This window comes from Corythoichthys intestinalis, chromosome 14 (genome assembly GCF_030265065.1).
Source record: "Corythoichthys intestinalis isolate RoL2023-P3 chromosome 14, ASM3026506v1, whole genome shotgun sequence".
Lineage (NCBI taxonomy): Eukaryota > Metazoa > Chordata > Actinopteri > Syngnathiformes > Syngnathidae > Corythoichthys > Corythoichthys intestinalis.
The window spans coordinates 27,863,531-27,886,158 of record NC_080408.1 but is presented as its reverse complement, the minus strand read 5'-3'; the positions used below and the strand labels follow the sequence as shown (position 1 = coordinate 27,886,158).

Genomic DNA, 22,628 nt, shown 5'->3' with positions numbered 1-22,628 from the left:
TGTGCTTTAGAGCTAAATTGAATCATGACCCAGAGATGTCTTTTTTGAAAAAAAGAAAAACGTAAACGTCTTTGGGACACATAGACAATTAAAAATAGAACGTATTTATACGTTTTTGGGAGAAATGAGTTTGGGCTTTCTGAGTTAGTGCTCTTATTATTCATGTCAGACATACTGTAAGCCATAGTTTAAACACTTAATGTATATGCACTTTCATTTCAATTCAGATCTGCCCGTGTAAAGTTAGAACCAAAAAAAACGTGTTTTTAGACTAAACAAATGCCAATTAATTATTATATGACACAGACCAAACGTCAGATGAAGAAAACAAAACTAGAAGCGAAAACAAAATCTAAGGAAACACACGTACAAAAAATTTTTAAATAACCCATCATTTCACTGCTATAAAGTGACCCGAAGCCATCTGAAAGGCTGTCTTTTTTTTCAACAGCTAATACTGTCCAGGTGGTATTTTCATACATGTTGCCAGCAGAAACCTCCAAGGAACTACTCTGCATAGTCAACAGTTTTTTTTTTTTTTTTTTTTCTTTTATGGAAACTAAATTTCAACTGTTTCAGCTAAACTAAATGCCAGGGCTGCAGGTGTAATCACGGCTGTGCTAAAACAGTTTAATTAACATCGTCTGTCATCATTAGCCAAATAGTCAGCCAACAGTCTTGCTGTTAACTCTTGGAAAGCTTAGCGAGGAGATAAGACAATGAGGCACATCACATCTTAGATTTATGCCCATCTGCATCCAGCCCCCTTGCCAAAACTCAGTCACTGTAGAGAAGCCTAGCAAACACATCAGTCAAAATCAAGCCCATTTAACTAGTGCACGACTGCTGGCTGCCATTTTTCCTGGATTAAGCATTAATCTGCAACCATTGCTCAGTGAGGCAAGTGACAGCTAATGACTAATAGGACTGTAATTAATGAGTAATTTGATGTCTGTCTAGTCATCACTGATTAAAACAACAGACTTGTCGTTAATGATCACAAAATAATAGCTGCACATCTGGTTGTGGGTTCAAATCCATGTTCCAGCCTGTCTCTATTGCGTGTGCATGTTCTCCCTCTTTCTCCAAATCGTACATGGTTATTGTGTGTGTGAAGATTGCACCAAGTTTCTCATCAAAGTCAGGTGGGATAGGCTACAGCAAACAAACAAACCTTGTTATTTTTTTAAGCAAAGCTAGAAAGTTTGCCTTAGAGAGTTTGCCTTTGGTTCATGTCCCAAAAAAAGAAAAAGAACACTAACCACTGGGGATGTCCACATTCTGATCGCGTGATTGGAAATTGGGCCGATAGCACCATTTTTCAGAGGATTGGAATCGGGTGAGAAATTTCCAGTTTTTAATTTTAATAAGATTGATATATATATATGTATATACATATTTATATACATATTTATATATACAGCGTGTCCCAAAATAGTTTATTCCGTATTTTTCGGACTATAAGTCGCTTTTTTTTTTCTTCATAGTTTGGCTGGGGGTGCGACTTATACCCTGGAGCGACTTATGTGTGAAATTATTAACACATTATTATATCATTTCACATGTTATTTTGTTTTTTTGGAGCGACACTGATGGCTTTGTAAACTTGTTAGCATATTCTTTATACTTTATTTATCTGAATAACTCTTAACACCTATGTTACGTTTAACATACCGGCCACGTTTGCATTTCGTTGTTCATGCATCATGTAACATTATTGTACTGTACACTTATTCAGCATGTTGTTCTGTATTGTATTTTTATTTTCAATTGCCTTTCAAGATGTGTAGGATTTTATCAAGTAAATTTCCCCCAAAAATGCACCTTATCCTCAGGTGCGACTTATACAGTTCCCTCCATATTTATTGGCACCCTGAAAAAGATGTGTTTTTTAGCTTCTAATATATATATTTTTTTTTCAAATAATATGGGACCATAATGGAAAAAAAGGGAGGAAAATCCAACCTTCAATACAAGTGCATTCATTCAGTGGGGAAAAAATCCCACATAAAGAAAAAAAATATTTGACATTAAATAATGTGTGTCACAATTATTAGCACCCCTGGTGTTAATACTTTGTACAACCCCCTTTTGCCAACAAAACAAGGTCTGGGGACTGAGATGGCCATGGGAGGAGCTTGATTTTGTGTCTGGTGAACCATTTCTGTGTAGATTTGGCCATATGTTTAGGGTCATTGTCTTGCTGAAAGACCCAGTGACAACCCATCTTCAGCTTTCGGACAGAGGGCAGCAGATTTTGATTTAAAATGTCCTGATATTCCAAAGCATTCATGATGCCATGCACCCTAACAAGGTTCCCAGGGCCATTGGAAGCGAAACAGCCCCACAGCATCACTGACCCACCCCCATACTTCACAGTGGGTATGAGGTGCTTTTCAACATGCGCATCTTTCGTGGCACGCCAGACCCACTTAGAGTGTTTGTTGCCAAAAAGCTCAATCTTGGTCTCAAAAAAAATACACACAGTCCCAGGCTTCAACTGGGACCGTGTGCTTTGGTCAGATGAGAGGGGTTATACAAATGGGGTTGTACAAAGTATTAACACCAGGGGTGCTAATAATTGTGACAATAATTGTGATGTCAAATAATTTTTTCTTTATGTGGGATTTTTTCCCCACTTGTATTGAAGGTTGGATTTTTCTTTTTTTTCCATTAAGGTCCCATATTATTTGAATAAAAAAAATATACAGTATATTAGAAGCTAAAAAAACACATCTTTTTTCAGGAGTGCCAATAATTATGGAGGGCACTGTATATGTTTTTTTCCTCTTCGTTGGGCATTTTATGGCTGGTGCAACTTATACTCAGGTGCGACTTATAGTCCGAAAAATACGGTACACTCTTTGACTTTAAATAGCTAATATATATTTTTTTCTATTTCAGATTTGATTTTGGAGTAAGAATGGCAGATACAGGGCTTACATTTGGGCAAAATAATATTTATAATAATAATAATAATAATTGTTTTGAAAAAATTCTGGAAATATGAAAAGAAAGCTGAAGTGGTAAGTCACTTTACGCGTTAGTTCCACAGAGATGCCCCAACTCGAGATAATTCAACCCTGTCACTGTGCCTTTGAAAAAAAAAAATGGTCCAATAAGTCCCCTTACTGAAAGTCCACACCAGACTGAGACTCCAGGCAAATTCAAGTTACGTTCCACTGTAAGATGAGGATTTTCTTGTGCCTAGTAACTGCAGTCATGGTGATTTATTGAGCCATTCAATTTAAATGTGGCTTCGTCACTCCAGATAGTTTTCAGTGAAAACAAGTTATCGTCTGCGTATCGTGCACAGCACCACTCGCAGAATTCAATCCTCCGATCAGGGCTATCTTTGTTGATAGCATGAACCAGCGCTGGAATAAAACTTTTCCATTGTGCCCGTTTCAAAATGCGATGGTCGTTTGATTTCGGGATGCGTGTTTTACGTGACAGTTGACGAACAGATTTTCGTGGGGAATTCTGAACATTAGCAATAACGTCTTACTCTTTAGTTGGGTTTGTCGATGTTCTTTTTCAACCTGAATGTTTTTTTTTCTCATGCACTGGATGGTCCCATGATTTTCAAAGTTATCTACGGTTCTTGAAATGGTGACGTGTTGTTGAGGCATCTCTGTGGAACTCACGCATAAAGCGTCTTGCCACTTCAGCTTTATTTTCACATTTCAGAATGTTTTCAGAACAAATTTTGTTTGCTCGAACGTAAGCTCAGTATCAGCCATTCTTACTCCAAAATCATATCTGAAATAGAAAAAAACTAATTTTAGCTATTAAAGGCAAAGAGTGTATACATTTATTTGGGACACCCTGTATAAATATATATACATATGGCGGACAACACTCAGATGACTTGAAGTTCCGCTCTGAGACCCCCAATTTGGCCAAATTTCAAAATGGTCCTATATGCATGAGTGATACATCATTGAAAAGCTTAAAATCTCTATTTTCTGGTGGAAGAAAAATTTTGAACACGAGGGCTTTTAAAAAAAAAGATAATCATTTAAACAGCAAAACCCTAAATGGAGGTGAGAGCACACGAGACCATAATTAAAGACGCCATGATTTTAACGAGATATTATCGCGTACGTACCTTGTTTCGATCCAAAAACTCCGTGTAGCATGTCTCACAGAGTGTCAAGACACAGCTGTGAATAGCTACAGCTGGATTTTTGGGAGATTTTATGTGTGAAACATTGTAATATAACAAGGGTCGCAATGCAGAAATCGCAGACATCAAGAAATGGTCGATATTTTCATTTTCATATATGTACCCTTTTGACCGTTTTTAATTCTTTTGGATTTATTATTTATCATCTAAAATATTGGGGAAAATGCGACAGTAACGAACAAAATACAATTAAGCGATAGTTATGAGGTAAATATACGTGACTTTTTACAGACACCAACTTTTTCATTGTGACGTAATTTGTTTAAAAGTTTAAAATATGCGAATTAATCATTTTTTTAAGTAGTTTTTTTTTTTTTTAACTAGATATTAGGCATGAATTAATGATTCTAAGCTAAAAATAACAGACATTTTGAATAATCAATACGATTACTTACCTTCTTTTTATGGCTAGGTTGAAACAAAAGCGGTTGCACGACGTCTGTAAACGGGGGTTTCAAGGGTAAAACGGACAAATTAAAAATAGTTCGGGGACTTAATGCGCCATGAATATGCTATGGCAGCATATAGACAGATTGCTCTATCAAACGCAACAGTTCTTTTGGCTTAAAATACAGAAGTTTATTTTAAAGTGGGGTGAAAGAGCAGAACTGCTTTTTCAGCATTGTCTGTGATTTCTGCCATATACAGAAGTGCTAAAAACTAAAAGAATCTAGAAATACAATGGCATTGCCAAAAGAAACATTTTATACTGTACTGTAAACAGTATGGTAATGTGAAATGTTTGGAACTTTTGTTCAAAAGAAAAAAAAAGTATCAGATGGGGACTGTGTTTGTGTCTGACTGGCAGATTCTAAAAATCAGGTGACTCGGACTCAGGTGCAAAACTATGCGATCTAGTCATCCCTACTAACCACTGAGAAATAAACATCTGGCTCAGTTATGTTCCTGTCTGGTTTGCAAAATCAGGCAAAGGTTGCTTTGAACCAGTGCTCAGTGAAAACAAAAAAAAATTGCTAGAATTTGAGAGCATTCTATAACTAAATGTGCTGGCATCAGATGATAGGCGAAACATCTAAGACAACCACAACTGTAAGTTGCAATCGATTCAATGGCCTGAGTAAGCTGATGTTAATTGTGTTTAGAAATACTCTCTCTTCTAAAAAGTCATGATAAACAATAAGTTCATGCCATTTTTTTCTGAACAGACCCTTCCTTCTTTCATTCGAAACTCCAATATGCATCATGGGCAGAAAGTAATTATTCCACCATGACAATTTTGGCATATCGCATGTTAAAAATTCTACTTAGCTTTACCTCATGTTCAGTCAGGGTGTGTTTAGTAGTTTAGTAGTTCTTTCAAATCACAGTTTACTCTATGCAACATGGCAACTACTGTGTGGCAGCTCAAAGATGCCATGCATATGTATGGCGTGATTATGAAAGACAACAACTAGGTTTGCCTAGGTGGGGATATGAATGTGTCAATGGGAGGCTTTTCAGCCGATGCAAAATCTGCTAGTAATCTTGAAATGCTTTGATTTGCAAATTGTGCACCAGCTATCACGAGGCTAGGAATTGGTTGCCCAGAGACTTCAAATTGTTTCTTTTTTTTTTTTTAAACAGTGTGAGTGATACCGTCCTCAGTAGCGTGCAAGCATTGTTTCCAGGTTGGGCGGGTTCCTGCTACTTTCAAAGACTTGGGAGTAAAATGCATTCGGCGGGTTGGTAAAATTTGGGTTACTTTTAACAAAATTTGGCAGTTTTGGAAGGAACTGTTTTGATCGGTTTTAACAGTTAAACTTGTATGTGTACACATTGAGGTTCAGCAACATTGCTTTTTTTACAGCAACATATTCTTTGCTCTAAATATATCTGGAATATTAGTGCCTCCCAGTGTATGGAGCGGTCTCATGCCAAATATTCCCAACCCTAATGACGATTCAATACCCCTTATTGAAGTCATAGTGTTGCAAACACCATAATTCTGGAAAACGTGCACTAAAGTGGTTTTGTTTACATTATATTTTGTACTTTTGGATGCCATATTACCAGGTTTGCACAACAGTTTGCATTGAAAGCTCCCATAATGTCATTTTCAAGCTTTTTTAGTTTGTCCTTGTTGTCTAGGTTTCTGCAAAAGTTGGACTCATTAATATGCGGCTGACTGGATTTAATTTGAATATACTGTACATTATTAAAATTTAAACTCTTTGCTCTGAATGGCTGTCCTGGAGTGGATGTCTTGGTGGGAAGCTTGTGGGCGTTTTGAGGAAATTTTTAATCCATGTATTGGCGACTTGGGTTTAAAAATGTTAAGAATTAGAGCGATCCACCTCTTATCATACGTTAAACAATGTGAAATAATTCTGCATTTGTTGCCCTTTGTGGGAGTGGACACGTTTTCACTACTCAAAGTGTTGAACCTGAAAATATTGATAGGGAAATTCTTAATCAAGTCTATGGGGTTAAACACATGGGAGGCGACGGCGAAATGCGAAAGTCATCGCCGTTGAGCTGAAAGCCAACACATGGAGCGCGATGTGATTGCAGCAACAGCGACATGCATCGCCCTCTGCCTGTGCGTCATCACTCATCTCTGATTGTCTATGAATTTGGATGGCATTTCAAAATGTCCTCCTCCTAAGCACCAACAATTTCCAATACTGCTGATTTTTTTTATTTATGTCCCGGAAATCATGCCGAGAGGTATCATAAAGTATGTGCTGGTCGCACACTGATAAAATGATACGCTCCTCTATGTTGACAAAGTGTTGCATGTGGATGTCAATTTCCCGGTTGGCCAGTTTCCTAGCAGGTGATCAATAAATCAGTTGCTTATTGTGCCAGGCAACAGCTACAGAAATAGAACCGTTTTTAATTTTTTTATATCGTGTTGCTGGTCCGTGTATGCACATACAGTAAATGTGCTCATGCAGGAAATTTCATGTACACGAACGGCGCGTGTTCGCTGCGCCGTAAGAGCGACGGCGATTTGCGCCTCTTCGCACTCTTGACACAGAAAATGTTTTGAACGCAAGCGACGACTCCTCCCGTGTGTCTCGGCCCTAATAAGTCCCACAAATACATAACTTGCGTTATGCTGTAGTAGCACTGTCCTTCATGAAGAGGGCATGACAGCCTATGTATTCATTTTTTATGTATTTCTTTTTGTAAGGGAATTCAGCCACTGGAAGGTAAACAGCTTGGCAACGGAGAAGAGAGACTTCTTTAAAGCTCCGTTGCCCTTAGCACCAGAGTTCCTACGCAACCTGCGATTATTGGGGCGACGACCAACCTTGCAACAAATCAACGAAAACCTCATCAAGAAGTATGGAACCCACTTTCTGGTGTCTGCTACCCTCGGCGGTAAGGAAAGAGTTTAGGTATTTAACCGGGGTTGAACATTGACTATTAAATTCTTGTTACTGAAGTAATACTAGTTACCATGATTACTTGGTGGTTACAAATGGTGGAAGACATTTCCCCTGACAATGTAATTCCAGTGTGACTTATATATGTTTTTCTTTCCCTTCTTCATAACACATTTGTGGGCTAGAGCAACTTATACTCCAGAGTGACTTACTATACAGTCGGGAATTTGTTTCTGTATCTCCATTCCTCATGCTTGCATCTTCCTGTCTGTCCCTTTGAAACAACACTAGGTAACTTTTCAACCTTTATAAAATACATTCATAACATTTGTGATATGTCGACTGACAACTACTTGAATGACACCTTTTTTGTATCTTGAAGCGGTCTGTATCGCTTTCACCAGTACTAATTAACTTTGAGGAGGGTGTCAGGAACCCTGCCACACAAAAAACTACAAATGTGCTGAATGCTTTACGGCAGACATCACGTCCCCTTTTCCACAGTCATTATAAAGACGGAAGTCGATGCAAACGCTTTCCCGCGAATTCTGCAAGGATGGCAATGCAACAAAAGACACAAAAAGTTTTGTCCGTTGGGGGGGAAAAAAGAAGAAAGCTACCAGGATACTCAAGAATAAACATTGCCTCCCACCCCAACCGTTTGGGTGTGGTTGGGGGTTAGCCACACTAAGCCACACGGTTGCTAACCGTCATAGGCAATTGTTTAGCCAAAACTGGATTCATTACCTTAGTACTATTCATCCTTGACACAGCCACTGGAAACATGAATGCTGTTTAATCCATCTGCAGGCAACAGGGAGATCATGATTTTACACATTGTGCGGGTGTGCGCTGGTCCTAATGGGAAACGCAGTCTACCTTAAGGCAAAACACTCCACTTTGGTCCAGCGGCGTCGCTGAAATTGACCAAAACTGAAATGTTACCTAGTGTTACTTTAAATCATTTTCTGCCCAGCTACATTGATACATTGAATAAACACAAAAATCTAAACAACTACCGAAGGAGGTTTTAAACCCCGCTGTGACACAATAAAACTTCCAGCATTAAAAGGCATTAGATACTGTATATCTATATTATAATCAGAGCTCTTAGGCCATGTTACTGTTGAATCATCCCAACTCAAAATAAGCATTACTTGTGCTAAGAGCTGGGTAGAGCAGATGAGAGTTAGAACTCATTTCTAACTATACGTCTCAGTTTATCGGATTTCTTTTTACCCTCTTCGCCCCTCTGACGAGATTGAAGTAACTCACAAAACTGAATTGCCTCCAGTATTGATTTCGGGCACCTCACAAATCAAGGCAGAGACCTGCATTCTACGTTGGGAGTGACATCCTCGTAATATTAACACACTGCAGACCCCGGTCAGCACTTAGTATAACATAATTTCACTGCTTGGTATAAAGTGGGAATTGATTGAGGACTATAATTTTTTTTCAAGCTTCAGCTTGGCAAAGATTTACAAGGCCACATTTTTCAGATTTAAAATATGTATTGTTCAGTTTCACAAGATATTGACATTAAATAAATAACTTCCATGTAAAATGTAAAGAAAAAATGTATGACTTTTCCAATTCTGCACTAGAAGCAGCAACATTGAACATGTACGTATTACTGACCTCAAATCTGTCTTTTACTTCATTTGTTTTCTCTGTACGCCTCTCTTTGCCTGTAGAAAAAAAAAAAGAATGATAGTGAGAGAAAGAATTTTAAATTAAAGACATTCCCTCTCCCTACATGTCCGATACTTGTGCCTTGCAGCCTCCTTGCATCCAAACAAACATCACTTGCTTTCCATTTAATGGACAACTCTCCTGTGGAGCTTCAGCGTGGGAGCCAGAGCAGAGTGATGCGGCTGCTGACTGATAGTTAGACTGTAGATGTAATTAACAGGCTCAACTAATCGGGCTCTGCGAGTCTATGTTCTAATAGTACAAACTACGTAATATGAATATGTAATCGTAAGAACACATTTTAACATTTTTCATTTGTTTTCCTTCAAATATATAAAGAAATACATAAATAATAAAGTAAAATGCATAAGTTAAGTATTTTTTTCAACAACGAATCAACTCCAATATTGCATTATTTGGTGGACCTTTTAACCAATGTCTACAAAATGATTAGTTTTGAACATACTGTACAGTATCTAATATTAAGGATTTTACTTTTTATAGACCCCATCAACAGGACAAATCATCCTTCAGTTTGGACGAGGGCTGTCAAACGATTAAATTTTTTTAATCGAGTTAATTACAGCTTAAAAATTAATTAATCGTAATTAACCGCAATTCAAACTATAAAATATGCCATATTTTTCTGTAAATTATTGTTGGAGGGAAAGATAAGACACAAGACTGATATATACATTCAACATACGGTACATAAGTACTGTATTTGCTTATTATAACAATAAATCAACAAGATAGCATTAACATTATTAATATTCTCTTAAAGCAATCCATGGATAGAAAGACTTGTAGTTTTTAAAAGATAAATGTTAGTACAAGTTATAGACATTTTATATTAAAACCCCTCTTAATGTTTTCGTTTTATTAAAATTTGTAAAATTTTCAATCAAAAAATAAACTAGTAGCTCATTGTGCTCAAACCCATAAAATCATTTGGACCCACGCGCCAGCAAAGGGCGCCAAACACCAAAAAACAAGTAACACACGGACATTACACTGCTGTCATTTTAATCTGTTTGAGCAGGGCATGTGCGTTAATTGCGTCAAATATTTTAACATGATTTTAAAAAAAAAATCAATTACCGCCCGTTAACGCGATAATTTTGACAGCCCTAGTTTAGACCAAACGATAAAGGATAGTATTAGATAAAATGGTAAGAAAAATGTTTGCTCTAGTGCAGGGGTCCCCAACCTTTTTTGCACCATGGACCGGTGTTATTTGGGTCTTTTTTTCACTGACCGGTGTTCTGACAAATTTTGCAACCCATCAAAAATTGCAACGATGCGGTTCTGCGCATGCGCGCAACGTTAAACATAGCCGCAAAATGCGCAAATGCAGCGATTCCAAAGTAAACAATACAAACTTTCTTGAAAGAAAGGAATATTAACTTACGTTTGATCATGGAAGACCTTGTCGTTAAACATTAATTAAGAAGCCCGCTTCACAAAGATACGATGTTGGAAATTGTAGCAATGTTTTCAATGCTCTTGTAGCGATGTCAGGATATTCCAGAACGACTTTCATCCAGAACCTCGGTAGAGTTGCTGTCTCAAATGTACGTTTAATAAGGTCGCCGCCATTTGCGATCTCTACAAGTTGATCTTCCTTTTGCACAGACATGCTCGAATCACTCGGTTTATTCACAAACGGGTCACGAATCCACTCCTTCGCAGTTCATGGGTCTTCGAGTTTGTAGCTCGTCAGGTGCCCTTTTCGCCGTAAAAATATCTCCAAAGACATCTGTTTTCCAGTCATCTTCGCTCGTGTGGGGGCTAATTATTTCCAGGAACAAATGTGCTGCGCCTGCGGCCTAGCAATACGTTATTATCAAGGACAAGCGCACATAGATATATTATATACACGAACAAGATGTTTTGCTAGTAGTCCAATCAATGGATTTCTATGACGACATTCTAAGCTATCCCGTAGTATTATATCTAGAGTAGACAGGGATATTGGTGTGTTAAGCGGGGGCACAGGGTTAATTAAGCCAGAATGCGGTCGTTATTAAATTATTATTTTTATGCGGCCCGGTAGCAAATGCATCACGAACCGGTACCGGTCCGCGGCCCGGCAGATGGGGACCCCTGCTCTAGTGTGTACCCAGTTTAAAATGCTAAATAAGATGCATTACATCAGTCAGATGCAGTTGCAATGGCTATAGCCTATGTTATGAAAGGATAACAGATATCAGTATGGTGGCACCGGCAATGCTGATACTACTATGGCAGCAGCTAAAATGATGAAAATTGCATCATACAACAATTTGTAAATTTGGTCGGGGGGACTGGAATAGGTTTGTATGGTTGCTGACCACCACCCTTGATTTTATTGTGTCATAGATTCGACAGTGTGTGGCGTCGGTGGAGTGCGGCATCTTCTGGAGATAGAATAGTGCTAAAAGAAGTGAAGTTGTAAAATGAAAATTATCCCTGTAACATCCCTGACAAATTTTAACTTGTAAAACAAAACAAAAAAAAAAACACTTGTATTTCCAAATTTTTCGTTGTAAAATAAACGTGAAAAAAACCCGAAGGAATAAATTGTTCTACAAGTTGTTTTTTTCTGTTTGCAAGTAGTTTTTTTTTTTTTTTTTTTTTTGTTATACAGGTGTTTTTTCTTCACTACGGGTTAAAAATTACCAATTACAAGTGCACAAGTTTTGTCACATTCTTGTCGAGTTTTATGAGCCAAAAAGTTACTTGTAACCTAGTTTTAAAATTAAAAAAAAAAAAAAAAATCCCTGTACAATGACTAAATTCAACTTGTAAAACAAAAAAAACAACATCTCCATAGATCTGGTCAGGTGCCTGCCTGTTGCTTGTCCAACCTCACCTGCATCTTTATTAGTACAACACCGGGTCAGGCGGTGGGGAAGCAGTTCCCTGTTGCTCTCCCGCTGCTCGCTAACAAAGCTCTCCTCTATTAACTAGGGGTGTGCCATCTAAGGCCCCCCCACGATTCGATTCAATCACGATTCAGGATGCTACGATTCGATTCTTGAACGATGATCACACGGTATTGACGATGATCACGGTTATCCTGATTATAGATGCATCGTACATGACTAATTAATAAAGTAGACAAACACATTTTTGTCCATCATTTATTTAAAATATCCTAATGACTCAACAGGAACGATGGAAACATGCCCATACAACAAAAAGCTGCCCTTAAGCTGCTTTTTTGTTTATTTATTTTTACAAGAAAGTGCAAAAACATTAACCATTTTAAAGGGAGTACTTATTTCTCTCAACAATACAATAAAATGTACACAGTTGGAATTAATTCTACACTTTCTGGTAACAAGGTGTCTTTACAAATAAGCCGTCTTTTAACCAATATACTTTGTTTTCACAGATTTCTGTATTATTTCATATGTTTGTAGTGCTACAGCTGGACTTAATCATGGTTTTACACGTTCTGCATATGAAATACATTAGGGTGACCATATTTTGAATTCCAAAAAAGAGGACACTCAGCCTGGCCTCAAGATACTTGAATTTTACTCGAAGTTCACTCAAAGATGCCTATATCACTTTAATATATTTAAAGTGTGCCGCCTCACTCTGGATGGAAAAATGCAGTTTGAAAAAAATAAATAAATAATGACTTTATATATATATATATATACATATATATATATATATATATATATATATATATATATATATATATATATATATATATATATATATATATATATATATATACACACACACACACACACAGTGGGGAGAACAAGTATTTGATACACTGCCAATGGGAAAATCCATTGGCAGTGTATCAAATACTTGTTCTCCCCACTGTGTATATATATATATATATGTGCATATATATAGACCTATAATATATAGTGCAGACCCATAGAAATGTAGTCCAGTCAATACACATACACACAGTAGGCTATGTGCCAACTAAACATTTTTATAAATTACTATCACGACAACTGTCCTTGACAAATTGTTATTCCCATTCAATTGATATTCTCATTCAATGTTCTAGATTGCACACAAACAAAAACCGAAATAAACTGAAAAACTATTCAACCAGCATGTTTCCAAACGTAGCAATTCAAAACTACATTTCCCATAATGCCTAGCGCGGTTTAGCTTACTGATAGCTAGCTGAGGCAACGATCAAACTTTGCTATAAAAGTTTACAATCATCGGCAGCGCAACTATGCGACTCCAAACGGGATTTTACAGTCAAAGCTCCGACAGAAGTCAACAGTTGCCATTATATTCGTATTTATCGTAAAAAACATAACAACTGGGCAGGCGTTGTGGCCAAATCGTCAACCCAGTAGATGGCGGTAATGCCTCATGATAGGGGTAAACTGCCAACAAAAACAAGAACTACTCCTTCACTCCCTTCTAGTAGGAGCCATGTCAACTGCTGCCACCCAGCGGCCGGAGGGCTTCTCTTCAAATTGGTCCCGTGAAAAATCATAAAAAACGGACATTTTTATGAATTTATAAAACCCGCCTGGACCACGAGGATACTACGTGAAAGTAGGACTTGTCCGGGCAAAAGAGGACGTTTGGTCACCCTAAAATACATGATACCGAATTAGCTAATTAGCTTAGCGCTCGACGCTAACTATTAACACCTCAAAAACAACAACAATAAAGGCTAAACAGTACAAGAGGGTTCTTTTTTCGACGCACATGGGTCTTAGCAACACACTCAGGACATTTTTCAATTGACATGACTTGAAACTACAGCTGCACAACTGAAAGAAAGGCAGCAACGAACTATCTCTCTTCCACTCTCGCTCTAAAAAATAACATGCGCACAGAGGCACTTCTGTGCCTGCCTGTCTCATACACAAATTTATTTTCCAGTCTTTTAAAAAAGAGTAAATCTCTCACTCAGCTACAGGCAGCATACATTTTAACGTGCGTGCTTCCTTTAAAGGTGTCCGGGCGGCAGGCGTGTCTTGAATTTCGTTCCGCTAAGAGCGGCTGCCATAAAGTTATGAGGGAAAATTGTCGTTTTGAAGCCTTTTTAAATCATAATTGAATCGTCATGTGTCAAATCGCGATGCATGTAATAATCGATTTTTTTTAAACTCCTCTACTATTAACATGTGCACTGCACTGCCCTCCCCTCCCCTAAAAATCCCTTCATGGTGTTGGGCAATTATATTTATAGGGTGGTTGGTGGGTCACACTTTTCCAATGGCGCAGCCCCTGGGTCGGGGGCCTTCTACAAGTCTGGACAGATGGCTGCTGTGGAGTCCCAGGGATCCCCATCCTCTGCATCTTCTTACCCACATTTCATCCACTCTGTCCTGGTGTTCTGCTTGGGCCCCAGTGGTGGTTGGCGTGCTGCTCGCGCCAGAGGGTTGGGGGAATGTTGCTCTCCCTGGATGGGGGTCCACTCCTACGCTGGGCCATGGGTGAGGTGGGGGGCCCGCTCCGCTTCGTGGTGGGTGTGGGGGTAGCATGGCGGCGGGGACTGGTATGAGGTTGTGGGTGTGGGCATAGGGTGGTGGTTTAGTACTCCCTTGTCCTGTTCCTGAGGGCTGGTTAGTGGCGACTTGGATGACCAAGTGGACCACCATGGGACCTGGGGCATGGATAGTGTTCCATCAAATATGGCCACAGGCAGAGGGGCGCACTTTGTCTGCTCCTGCCCATAACAGTGATGCCAGGCCTGTCTGACGGCTCCTACAGCAGTTACATTCTACACATGAGTAACACACACATTAGAGTGGGTACACGCAAGACGACTACCACTAGACACATACTGGTAAATAAAACTGTTGATTCCAGGATTAGTGATCACATTCTAACGTAGAATGTCGACGCAATAATACTCATGAGTAATTTGTCCCAATACTAGGTTCCCCACGACACCTTACTAAGGTTGCTCGCGTACTCTCCTTCATCACACTCCATTACACTCCTATCTGACAAGTCTTCCTTCCTTTTATCCTTCTGTATACCCTTCCCACGAGGTGTCCCCTTGGTTAGAGTAGTCATATTGCGGTAGCAATGCCACTTACATTCAATTGCATATATAGTCAATCATGTTTCTAAATCACTTTTCCCTCTGTTCTGTTCCAGCTGCATTTTCTGAATAAAGGTCAGAATATAGTAAATAACCCCAATAGGACTCCACCAAACTCCCATGTGGCATATTTAAACTGTTCCATTTCATGAAGACACTCAGACTGGCCAATCTCTGTGCCTAAGCAGCTGAACAGGATGAGAAAAAACACATTGAAAAAAGAAAAAGCTGTACTGAAATATCTATACAGTGTGATATATTTGCAAATAGATAATCTTACTTGTGAACGATAACTCTATTTTAAGACATTTTGATTATACTAGTACACAAAGCGTTATGGTGTGCCCTATGAAATCTGTAGTTTGTTCAATAAAATGTTGATAAAATGTGTTGCTGAAATACATAAATATTACAAATAAATAAAGAAGATTGCATGATTCGCTACTTTTTTGTTGGTCTGATTGATTGTTCTATTCTTAGGGGAAGAGTCATTGACCATTTTCCTGGACAAACAAAAGCTGAACAAGAAGTCAGAAGGCAACAGCAACACTACTGTGGTCTCTCTGGAGCTGCTCCATCAGCTAGCAGCTTCATACTTCACAGATCGAGAAAGCACCCTAAGGAGACTGCACCACCTCCAGATTGCCACTTCAGCAATTAAGGTAATCTGTTTGATGCTCACTCACCCTTTGTGTGGGACCTTCAACTTCTAACAGCTACACAGTTTTGCTTTACCACCAGTGGAGATTACTTCCCCATAATTGCCCATGTTTGGTAGTATCTTAGTTCTCTAATTCAAAGAACACTTTCTCATTATGCAAACCACACATGAATCAACAGATCAATAAAATATATACAGTGATTTCCCGAATATAACGCGCACTTTTTTCCCCAAATTCAAATTGTAAAATCATGGTGCCCATTATAAACGGGTACAAGGATGGAGACAATAAAATCCGTTGTCGACCATTACGGTACGTGACATCACCATTTTGTTCGGTCATGGCGAGCTAGGGAAGGAGTCGGAGGCGGAGAATCAAACAACGGAGCTAATCCACGTTGCTTTATTGACATTTAGGCTGCAACAAAATACGGTAGCAATGTCTGTCTCACATGCAACCCGCGGAATATAACTATCTTTCCGGCTGTTCCCGCAACAAAATACCTCCCCCCGGGAACTATACAACATGACATGCCAACATAAGTTCCGCTGGTGAATTCTGTTATAACTCGCTACACGGTAATACTTCACTCTAATTGGTCGAATGATTTCGTCTATGTTAAATTCTGCTTTTTTCACTCTCCATAAAGCACAGAATTTAGTTTCTTGAACTCATTTGAGTCAACGTTTATTGCAGCTCCGCAACTCGGACCGTAACAAACGTAACACAACACAGACTTTCTGTGTCCGTCAAAAATATCTGTCCCTCGGGAAACTCAAATCCAAAAACCAATAGTTCCTATTGTTACATTCTAGATGCGCTCTTCAGATTTCCGACCTAAATTACCACTTTTATTTTACCGTATAAATCCATGGAAGAAACATTTATTCATCACGATGAAACGAGCAAGTTATACAGCAGCCTTTAAAAGAAAAGTCACATCTTTTTTGTTTTCTCCTGGATTCTGGTAAGTTGAAGAAGTTGTCAGATCATATTATTACCGTACGTATTGTCAGTTTACGGTAAAGTTTTAAACTACCAATGTGCTATGCTTGTGCTGTGTTTCACCAGTCAGTAAAATGACACGAGCTCTGTTTTCTTGTATTCTTTTATTTATTGGTGCTAAAATTAGGGTGCACGTTATACACGGGTACAATAAATTTCCCTAGATTTTACAAGTAAATTTGGGGTGCGCGTTATACATGGGTGAGCCCTATATTCGGGAAATTACAGTAGTCCTAGAAAAAATTGTTTGCTTTTATGAAACTGACTTTTCAAAATCAGTTTGAGATGCTAACTCTGCTTGCTCATAAACATTTATCCATCAATTATCTGTACCGCCTATCCCAGCTGACTTTCGGCAAGAGAAGTGGTACGCCCTGAAATGGTGCAATGCAAACACCATTTCGCACTCACAGTACAATTTTGAGTTCTCACCCAAACGTCCATGCATGTTGTTTTGGAAATAAGTGTCAACCTGGAGAAAACCCATGCAGACACAGGGGAGAACATGGAAACTCAACTTTGGAGCCTGGTACTGAACCTTCCATCTCCACATTGTGAGAGGGATATGCTTTCCAGTCACTGTGCTGTCTTGCTCACAACAGACACTCTCAAACTTTTTGAAAAACTAATATATTTCCAATGGACATTACGTCATTGCGCTGGAGAAATGTATGCAAGAACATTACAATGATAGCTTAAATTGTGAGTTTAATTTAGTTTTTAAAAAATACATAAATCATTTGTATTTCAAATCCACATTCCCTATTTAAACAAATGGAAATGTCATCAAAATTTTCAAGTATATCTGCATTGCACACATATTGTTAACATTTTGTATAAATGCACTGCAAAAAACTGATCAGTGTTTATGAATTTTCACTAAATTAAGCGTAAACTGAACATGATCAAAAGACTGGATGCAGTTTGTAATCACACTGAGCTAAATTTACCTAGTTGAACAATTTATTTACTGCATTTGACTCCGTTTAAAAAAAAAAAAAAAAAAAAAAATTAAAATCTGATGGAATCCTCTAAGAATTTAATTATGTTCATCAGGGAAGTAAAAAGTACATATTCATATTCACCAAGGGCATTTTTCATCATACGGACATCAAGTCTGCCACGCGGACAACCGTTTGCCAAAGGTAAGACATGTTTTTCGTTGTTGTGCTTGCTTTACAAACAATTCAAGTGTCAGTAACAGTTAAACATAGTTTTGCTTTACTGCAAATTTGCAATATGCCAACTTTTACTGCACTGTAAGTCAAAATTAAGATGTAGTGTTAGAGATTGGAAGTCAGTGTCATATTTCAGCTTCCTCTGATTCGACTAAAAGCATTGCAATGATTGAAATCATAGTGTCACAATTTTATGTGACGTTCAGTATAACGTAATACAGGGCTCCGGACTAACATTTTTTACTAGGATCACGGTGGTCGCTAACTTAAAATTTTAGGGATGCAAGCAGAACATTTCATGGGTAGACACTGTAAATCGACATGCAAGTTTTTCTCCAATTTTCACTGTTTAACCATCCTTAATTCATTTTCTTCTTTGGTGGTAAATAGACAGCAGCCAACGGTGTTTGAGCTTCATTATGACCACCGCATGGACATATTTTCTGTGCACCACTGCAATGCATTGTGGTATTTTGGGAGCTCTGAAGTGACCATCGTTGTTGACTTGATCTCGATCTCGCCAAGTTCACTTCAGCTGTTTAGAGAAATGGAACAGCCCTTAAGATGTTGGGTGGGATTCCCCCAAGGGCAAGTGCTTAGGGCAAGTGAGCGAGGGCGCATAAAAGGTTATTGCAACGCAGCCCATGGTTTCTCTCAATGACGAGTTTCACCAAAAGTTACTGCATTTGTGTACTGTATGTATGAAATAACTGCATGAAAATTTATGTCATTAGTGTTTAAAAATATTGGTCCCTGAGACAGTACACGACAGCTTTTCCAGAGTAATATCAATCACCTGCTGTTTTTTTTTTTTTTTTTTTTTGTCCATTTCAAACTCCAAGCAGTCCTAACTTCAACATGACCAGAGAGGTTGTCATTAGATGTTTGACGATGTAGCTTTGGGAATCAACAGATCAAGACTAATAGAAGTAAGATGTAAGTTGAAGTGCATGTTAAAATATAAATAAGGCGATTTCTCTCATCTCCTTGGCATGTCTTGGAAAAGTCGAATGACAAAATAGTCATAACTATATTTATTTTAGTAGTTCTTGACAAGCTACATCATTCTCCTCTATTAAATGTTTTTAACAGAAAAATCAGCAATAGGTGTTCTTAGGGAATGCCTTCTCTTTTTTAATTTAATTTCACTAACTGGCAGATTTTTAAGCTTGTCAACAGTTTATGCTTATTTTTCCCTCAGTATAAATTTACCTAACAACTGTATTTTTATAATAATTTTTTTAAGTCTTCATAATTTGTACCTAAAATACAAAAAGAAGATACAAACAGCTGGTGGCTATAGAGACCAACTGACAGGTGACCGGCCTATGTTAGCAAATGCAGAGTAAGAAATTCATTATACAATGCCAGAAAGAAATGGTGTTGTAACGGATTGATTTTTAGTTCAGAAATGTAATCTACAAAGATTTAAAATTCTAACTCTGTTCAACCCATCATCCTATGATTGAATTGTTTTGATGTGTCAGTGAATTTATTAGTTAATAATTTACTTTTTTTTTTAAGCTTTTTTTTTTTTTTTTTTAAAGTGCTGTGTCAGAAAACAGAGTGCACTACAAGGAATGGCCAAGACAAAATTGTCCAAACAGCTGGAAGGAAGTTGGATAAATATAGGAACTTTCACCTGTACTCTGATATGCACAATGGTCTTGCTATTACAAGATGCTGATGGAGAGTGGAGTGGAGTGGAATGGAGTGTGTCGCAGAGGTTAAGGTTCAAACTCTGAAGATCGACAACGTCAAAACTAACGCATCATACAGACATCAGTTCAGTGGCATGATGTGCAATAAAATAAGGATAAAAGAACACAGTGTTTGTGCCTCATGGGTCTAACATTTTGTCATCCAGAATGGCTGAGGGGTTTTCCCATAGCTGCTCTGTATGTACAGTACATAAAGGTCTACCAACGTTCACCTAACATTAACGTTAACATGAAGTCTACTTTCATGTGATAAAGAAATGAAGAAAGCTTATCCGAGTACTAGTTAATTGTTGTTCACAAGATGATTCAAACATAATAACACCAAGGTCACACCTAAAACTGCAAATTACCAGAGGTCCATAGGTAATACTGAATACTGATAATACTGATTCCCGGAAATGGGGCATACTGCACCAATACCAACAAATACATTGATCAATAATGCAAATTGATTGATTCAAAGTCAGGTTTAGACATTTCAGTCATTTTTTTGTGTCTTTAGAGTCTGAGCAAATGTGGTGGTGAATTCATTGTGGATTATTACAGAAAGTACAAGCAAACACGCCATCCATTCACACTTACAGTAGCTTCCAGTTGATACAGTTCTGGATTGTGTGTACAAACCTAAAAAATCATTGGCAACGGGCCTCAATATAGAAAACTAGCAAATTGTCGTTGTGACTTTATGTAAGTACTGTAAATTCTTTGTACTATTTTTTAAAAAGTTGACTTGACGATTTATGAACCCAACAAATTCTTAAAATTCAGGTGCATACATAAATGTTGTTTTGCAGCCAAAGGATTTACAGCCACGCCAACACGAATTCACACATTAATGAGCCAAAGCATCCGTTACATATCTCTGACAGATAATGGTCTCTTCAATGCAAGCCACCTGCCGTGGTCTGTTCTGCCAAATCTCATCACCCAGGAGGACGCAATGCCGAGTGGGATGTACTTGCTCTGTGTCCGTTTATGTCTATGGGCACTGCGTAGCTGCAGCACAGCATCAAGTGGGAGGCATGAGTGAAGCATGAATAAAATCAGAGAAACCTCTGTGGAAAAATGGAGGAATATATTATGTGGGCACATTAGAGATCGTGCATCTTCTATATAGCCTCAGTAAAGTTTTTATCAAGTGTAATTTTGTTTGATAATAAGTGAAGTGAATCCCTTGTCTGATACTAATGGAGAGTGATTTTGTGCACTTTAAAGACTCAAAACAGCAGTATAAACAAGACAAAAATGAAAATATGTTTTAAAAGTAATTTCTGCTGTTGCTTTAAGTGCGGTGCCCGGTGGCCAAAGTGGCGGCTGGGATTGTGGGCAGGAAGGTGGTCATCGATTTCCACGCCAGATCCATGAACGCTGGTTAGGTGTGGCCCAGATGGGCCAGGGGACCACCCTAGCTCCTGTGGCATGCACAATTCTCTGTGGTTTAGGGGTGTTTCGAGCTTGATCACTCATAGAATGGTAGGTGTGGCGTCTGGCTTCCCATCGGCTCCTGCGCAGCAGTAACATTCCCGGCATGACTAAAGCCTGATTAATGCTTCTGCGTTGTGGTGACAGCGGAGCGACGGCGTATACCCTACGTCGTCATTGCGTATTCGAAGTTTATGTGTTAAGGGATCGCGTTGCTCAGTAATTCATCGCCATTCCACTTGCGGGTGTGGCTTTGTCTTTGTACGGTCTTGGGGGACTCTTGTCAATTTCCTTTAGTTTTCCTCCGGTCATTGACAGTAATGGCAACAGAGATGTAACGTGTGTGTTTGCAGCTGCAGCTAATCAATATTGAACAACAAATGCTGTTGATACGAATGTTAAAGTCTTTTGACGTAGGCGCAGTCTTTTGACGTTCACGTCACGCGTGTTGGCGTGACGCGTAGCCAGGGTTTTTTGGAGGTGCATGTCAGGCTACAGCATCCTTGACAGCACGCGCTCCTTTTGGTCACATATCAACAGCCTATTTCCACCTTCGCAACATTTTTCATCGCCTCCCCTATCTCACCCGCCATACTCCTTCCACCCTTGTCTGTAGTCTAATAACCTCCCGGCTCGATTACTGCAAATCACTGATCTTTGGTCTCCCTAACAAATCCCTCCAAAAACTGCAGCGCCTCCAGAACTCAGCAGCACGCCTCATCACTCGGACCCCCGCAACACACCACATCCCCCCCATCCTTCGTTAACTTCACTGGCTTCCCGTCAAACAAAGAATCAATTGCAAGATCCTCATCATTACCTTCAAAACAGTCCATGGCTTGGCCCCTTCCTACCTTTGCAATCTACTCTGTTTAAACTTCGCTCTGCCACGATCCTCCCCCTTAACATCCCCCGTGTTCACCTCTCCATCTTTGGTTCCAGAGCTTTTAGTCAGTGTGCCCCCCAGCTCTGGAACTCCCTACCCCCTGATCTTTGCAGTATATCTACCCTATCACTTTTCAAATCAAGACTCAAAACACACCTGTTCACTCTTTCTTACCCACCAGTAACTCCTAGCACTGTTATATCTTTACTTCACTTTATTGTGCTTTTAATCTTTTATCCTTTTAATATCTTTTTTCTTTCTTTTAATACGGTGGCCGAGAGGTGTCAGGCGAAATGCAAAGTCCAGACACTTTGCAAATAGAAAAAGCACGAACCCCAATTGCAAACGCTTTGCAAAAGAAAAAAAGCACTAATGCAAACTGCCACAACACGATCCCCAATTCCTAAAGCGCGATTGCAAATTGGCAAAAGCACGAACCCCAACTGCCACAACACGGCAGCAAATGGCTCGCAGCACGAATGCAAATTGCCACAACAAAAT

The 22,628-nt window shown here is 38.8% G+C and overlaps 2 protein-coding genes across 2 annotated transcripts in view; one reads left to right on the top strand and one right to left on the bottom strand.

Moving 5' to 3' along the window:
- brinp2 (bone morphogenetic protein/retinoic acid inducible neural-specific 2) overlaps positions 1–22,628 on the top strand; it is a 293,456-nt gene that overhangs the window by 187,133 nt on the left and 83,695 nt on the right. Inside the window, exons 3-4 of the mRNA XM_057857700.1 lie at positions 7,326–7,516; positions 15,734–15,915. Of these exons, the coding sequence (XP_057713683.1) occupies positions 7,326–7,516; positions 15,734–15,915 (373 nt within the window). The remainder of the gene's footprint in view (positions 1–7,325; positions 7,517–15,733; positions 15,916–22,628) is intronic.
- LOC130930034 (submaxillary gland androgen-regulated protein 3A-like) lies at positions 8,943–16,393 on the bottom strand. Its single transcript, XM_057857702.1, has 2 exons — positions 14,511–16,393; positions 8,943–9,212 (listed from the first exon to the last, which is right to left on the bottom strand). The coding sequence occupies exons 1-2, from the start codon at positions 14,802–14,804 to the stop codon at positions 9,177–9,179; spliced, it is 330 nt and encodes a 109-aa protein (XP_057713685.1). The 5' UTR covers positions 14,805–16,393; the 3' UTR covers positions 8,943–9,176.

Excerpts from the sequence above, each read along its gene's own strand:
- LOC130930034 (XM_057857702.1), bottom strand. The coding sequence starts at position 14,804 with ATGGTGGTCCACTTGGTCATCCAAGTCGCCACTAACCAGCCCTCAGGA. Across the intron at positions 9,213-14,510 it reads ACAGAGTGGATGAAATGTGG|GCAAAGAGAGGCGTACAGAG; the intron begins GTAAGAAGATGC and ends TTTTTTCTACAG.